The sequence below is a fragment of the Marmota marmota genome, unplaced genomic scaffold, assembly GCF_001458135.2.
Source record: "Marmota marmota marmota unplaced genomic scaffold, marMar, whole genome shotgun sequence".
NCBI lineage: Eukaryota > Metazoa > Chordata > Mammalia > Rodentia > Sciuridae > Marmota > Marmota marmota.
The window spans coordinates 14,657,133-14,662,799 of record NW_025999960.1 but is presented as its reverse complement, the minus strand read 5'-3'; the positions used below and the strand labels follow the sequence as shown (position 1 = coordinate 14,662,799).

General features: G+C 38.6%; 1 protein-coding gene across 1 annotated transcript; it reads right to left on the bottom strand.

Annotated features, from left to right (window-relative positions):
- Positions 1–324: 324 nt before the first annotated feature.
- On the bottom strand, positions 325–3,660 carry LOC107148719 (olfactory receptor 8S1). Its single transcript, XM_015493451.1, has 2 exons — positions 2,888–3,660; positions 325–487 (listed from the first exon to the last, which is right to left on the bottom strand). Exons 1-2 carry the CDS (start codon positions 3,658–3,660, stop codon positions 325–327), a joined length of 936 nt encoding a protein of 311 aa, XP_015348937.1.
- Positions 3,661–5,667: the final 2,007 nt, after the last annotated feature.

Here is a 5,667-nt window from a genome sequence, read left to right as displayed (position 1 = left end):
AAAGGTAAAGGAGGAAAGGGAGGAGGAAAAAGGGAAATGATAGAGAGGACAATAAATATGAGGAAAGATCAATAGCTGTCAAAAAGGTCAATGATGCCCCGAGGATTTTCTTGTGCAGTGAGTGGGCCCCCTTGGATGATGTCACCTGCTCCGTTGTGGGGGTTTCCTCATATATCTTCATTAGGGACAGGGCAATAGAGGAAGAGAAGCTAAGTCTTCTGTTTTAGAAAATGATGAATGCTGAGATAGCTCAGTGGTGACAGTTCTTCCTGCCTTCATCTTCCTCCCATAACGTTTTCTCCTGGTGAAGTAGGGGAGTCTGGGTTAGAAGGTCAGCCTGGACTTCCTGGCCAGTGTCCTCTTAAGAGCTGCCTTCACCTCCTTGTTCTTCAGGCTGTAGATGAGGGGGTTTAGCAGAGGGGTCACCACACTGTACTGCAAGGATAGCACTTGCTCCAGGGTTGAGCCAGATGCTGGAGTCATATACCTTGTAGGGAATTGCACAAAAGAGCAAACTCAGCTCAGGACAATGGCCATAACACACTTGGCAGCAATGGTTCTTCTCATCCCTTCCAATTCTTCAAAAGGAGTCTGCAGTGCTGAGCCAGCTATTATTGGTGGTAGCACCTACAGATGACTGTTTGATCAATGAAGAGTCAGTCATTTGTTTTTGAGGGGGGGATGTACCAAGGACTGAACCCAGGGGCACTTGAACATTGAGCCACATCCCCAGCCCTATTTTGTATTTTATTTAGAGACAAGGTCTGAGTTGCTTAGTGCCTCACTGTTGTTGAAGCTGGTATTGAACTTGTGATCCTCCTGCATTAGCTTCCCAAGCTACTGGGAGAGTCAGTTATTTCTGAATTCAAATGCCTCTAAATATGGTGGATCCCAAACAGAAAGTTATTGGAGTTGCCCAAGAGGATAAAAAGTTCTGCAGCATATCAAGGACCACAGGTTAGAATAGAATAAAATAATTCCATGCATTTCCATAGGAATTATTCTCTTCAAATCATATTGCTTAATAGTTATGATGATGAGATATGAGTTTTTCTTTTTTCCTTTATATGCGCAAACACACTATGTTCTAACTTTGTGGGACTGTTCCTTGTAAAACTGTATGTTTAGTTTAAATGCTGCCATCATATCCAACACTTATGGCTCTGAGAATTACCCTCACAGTCATGGCATATTACTTTTATAATGCTAAGTGGAACAGACATTTATTCTTTTAGTTGCATTTTCTTTGGTTTGGAAAAGAAACCAAGACTGGTAAATGAAGTTGGAGATAAAAATATGTTAAGCAAAAAGTATGATTACAAAATTTTAATTTTGGGAATACCCTGATTAATATCATTAGGGCTATTTCCCAAAGAATCATGGCTACTATTTTTTTTTACTTTAAAAAATTTTTTTTAGCTGTCTATGGACCTTTATTTTTATTTACTTACATGCAGTGCTGAGAATTGAACCCAGTGTCTCAAACATGCTAGGCAAGTGCTCTACCACTGAACTATAATCCCAGCCCTATGTTTTGGAATTTTTTTAGTGCTAATCTGTTTTGTTTTTTGTTATTTCAAAATAGTTATACATAATATTGGGGTTCATTTTGATATGATTATATAAGCATGGAATATGATTTGTTCCAATTCAGTCTACAGTACTACTCCTTTCCTTGCTTCTTTCTTCCTCTACTCTACTTATTTTTCTTCTATGTATTTATCTATTTATATTTTTAAATTAGGGCTTTATGGATATACATAAAAGTGAAATTCACTGTGGTATATTTATATATCTGCATAGAAAAGTTTGGCCAGATTCATGCCATTATTTATTGTTATTTTTCAATGGTAACATTATTACTGGAATAAATAGAGTATACCAAGAATGTTACTTGTAGATTCTGGTATATATGGCTAAAAATGATATTCATTATACTCACTTTAAAAACTCTTCTAATTTATCCCTTCTAATATTTCTGTGAAGTTGGAAGGAGAAATCTTATTGTTCCTTTAAGGCATATGAAGAAACTGGGATCAAGGGAGATGAGATTTTGTCCTCAGGTTCAGGAGAACTCTCCTGAACTATTCCTTATCATCCATTTCCACCTTCTTACTTCTCTTCAAGTCACAGAAAGTGAGAAAAAAGTATTGAGGAATTTGTGAAAGTCCTTGTCCAGTTCCTTAGTAGAGAGAACAACATTATTTACTCTGTCTCTTGGAGAAGGAAGACTTGTTTATGTTTGAGAGAAGCATGGTATGAAAGAACATGAAACTTGGTTCAACTGGCTCCATAACTAGCTCATTCTGGGACTATTTTGGGAAATTCTCTGGTTACTTTCCAAACTCAAGTTCTTTACCTGAAAATAGAGTTTAATAATATCTCTTGTGGTATGATGCATGCTAAAATTGAACTTGACCATGTGAAGAATTGGTGTATAGTAGGTGCCAAAAAATAGTTATAACATAAAAAGCTTTGAAGATGACATCTTCCAGCAGGAAAGGAAGATGGTATCTGTTTCAAGGATTCTGTGTTTTGTTTATTTATTTATTTTTGTTTAGTACTGAATGAAAATCTACTAAAGGTTCTGTAGTTTCCTTTTGATAACTCTCAAACCATAGGTTAATAGAAAAATCTTTTTCTAAAATAGAAAAATATTTAGTCTTTCTCTAAGCTCATTTTTTCAGAATAAACAATTGAGCCTCAGAAAGAAAATGGATTCTTTATAAACCACACAGCTAGTCCACAGCAGAACTAGAGCCCAAGCCTTCTGAATTCCTATATGATTCTTTTCCTGCCACCTTGCAATGCTCTGTTCTATAGATCAAGGGCATTTAGGGTAAGGAATAGGCCACATTTTACATTTAGGAAATATACTATGACATACCTGAATATTCCTGAACCATAAAAGATGGTGACCACAAGGAAATGAGAAGAGCAGGTGGAAAAGATCTTGCTTCGACCCATGGCTGAGTTGATCTCTAGGGCTGTCATGATGATTCGGCTGTAGGAACCCAGAAGTAGAACAAGGGTGCCAAAGCCCAGGACTACCATGGTGGTCAGGATGGAGGCAATACTACTATAGGGGTCAGAACAGGCCAATAAGAGCAATGGGGGAAGCTCACAGGCAAAACTGTGGATGAGATTGGGGCCACAGAAGTGCTGCTGAGCTAGGAGGAGGGTGTTAATTAGGCTGGTACTTATTACTATCACCCAGGATGCACCTACCAGGCCAGTACATACTCTACTGTTCATAGCCACTGCATACAACAATGGGTGGCACACAGCCTGGAACCGGTCATAGGCCATGATAGAAAGGAGGCAGGCCTCAGTGGCCCCAGAAAATATGACCAGGGAAATCTGGGTGAAACACTCAAGAAAGGACACTGTTTTCCACTTAGAAAGAAGATTCTCCAGCAGTTTAGGCACAATGATTGAGGAATAAAAAGCATCCAGGAAGGAGAGGTGTCTTAGAAAGAAATACATGGGGGTTTGGAGATGAGAATCAGTATTGATCACGAGCAGTATCAGCAGGTTCACCATGAGGGTCAAGAGGTAAATCACCAAGAACAGCACAAAGAGTGGTACCTGGATCTGAGGATTGTTGGATAGTCCCAGGAGAACAAACGCAGTGACTATGGTCGCATTGTTAACTTCCATGGAGCATTAAGGGTCCATTTAGAGGGATGAAAACTGAAAAGAATGCTCAAATGGACTATAAGTCTCAGGCATTATGAGCAAAGCTGCAGCGCTAACCTGGACAGATCGTGCAGCAGAGGCAGCCCTGCCATGTCAGACATTTTCAGCTCTTCCTAGCCCAGGGCAGTAATCTACTCTGGCCAAAGTGGAAAAGGTGTGGAGGAAAAGTGCGGAGAATCAGACCTAGAAAGGAAAGAGAAGGATGACTCCAAATGGATGAGAAAAAAAGGGAGGATAGACTCAAGGATACCTAGAAGGCCATTCTTTGGTTCCAAAGGGAACTGAGGTCAAACCATCTGCCTGACAGACCATGATGGATTTTTGAATAGTAGAGATGGTGTGACACCTGATTATGGTGCAAGTCCTTTCTCTGTTCCTGAAAACTTGCTCATGAGTAAGTCACTAAAGTTTTTCATTTGAAAAATTGTTCTTTGAAAACTAGATAGTTTCCAAAGTTCACTCCACTTTAGAAATTCTAAAGATGGGGAATGCTCTTCTTGTATGTCACTGGTACAAAAAAAAAAAAAAGAAAACCCCTCTTCTCTTCTGTGCCAACTCAGGCAGAAATGGCACAACATTGTGTTGGTTTCATAAAAGCCACACAGGAGGAAATCCTCCAAATGAAGGTAAGGGCTGTGTGCATCAGTTATTCCAAGGTCTTCCCATTCCAGGATTCTGTGAATGTATGATGTCCTATTTTCACTGTAATACTGGGGCTTAACCTAAGAGGTAACAAATATGGGACTATTCTCTGGATTGGTGCCAGGAACTGTGAATAGAGCCAAATCAGACTTAGACCAAGTTCTGTGCAGAGATCATGGCTCACTTAAGGGGGGGGGGGAAACAGATAAAGGAATACCTGGTAAATGAATAGTTACAAGATTTAGTCTAGACTAGATGGATATAGTTATAAATGAGGATCTAATCTCTATTTATGACAAGGACACTCACAACTTCCCATATTGAGTAGTTTGAGGAGAAGATGGATTTGAATGGAATTTTTCTTCACCTGGACTCTCTTGGCCAACAACAGTTGACCTCAGTGGAAGATACCTATATGGCATCCTTTCCAACATGGGAACAAAAGCTACAATTATGATGAGTGTTCGATGGGCTTCCCTTGACTTTGTTCTTCCTTTAGAGGATGTAGGGGAGGATCTTCTGAGAAAGGAACTATTCCCACAGTCTTTCTGTCCAAAGGGAAGAATTTTGACTCTGTCTTCTAAATAACAATGGCCAGAGGGACTTGATCTGAGCCTTGGAGAATGAGGGAGGTCCCTGGAGAGACCCTTAAGCAAGAGGCCCTGCTCTGATTCTGAATGGGTTCTCTATGGTCAACTACTTCTCCTTTGTATTACTCTCATTCCAGTGGGTTATATCATACAAGAGGGCTCTAGTGGCCAATAATTTATTTTTTAGTTCTACTATAAGTTTTAAAGGTTTTTAATTTTTTTTTACAATATTATCAACTTAAACACTATTCCTGCTGAACACACATGTCAGCTTAACCTACTCAAATATGAAGTTCGAGAAGTCAAAATCATTCTAGTTTTGTTAGAATGAAAGTTTCATTGTAGACTATTGTCATGATGGGTAACAAATCAAGGACAATCTTCTAAGATCTTTTTCAATTTCATTCTTTAGTCTTCTGTAGTTTTCATTTTCACCTCTTTTGATAGATTGATTCCCAAGATTTTATTTTTTTTTGAGGCTAAAAACTATTGTGAATGGGGTAGTTTTCTTAATTTCTCTTGCAGTGGCTTCATCACTGATGTATAGAAATGCATTTGATTTATAATTGTATTGATTTTACATCCTGTTACTTTGATTAATTTGTTTAATCAAAGTAACAGGATATTAATTTGATTACTTTATTCTAGAAGTTTTCAGGTGGAATTTTTTGGATCTTCTAAATATAGAATCATGTCATAGTGATAGTTTGAGTTCTTCTTTTTCTATTCATATTCA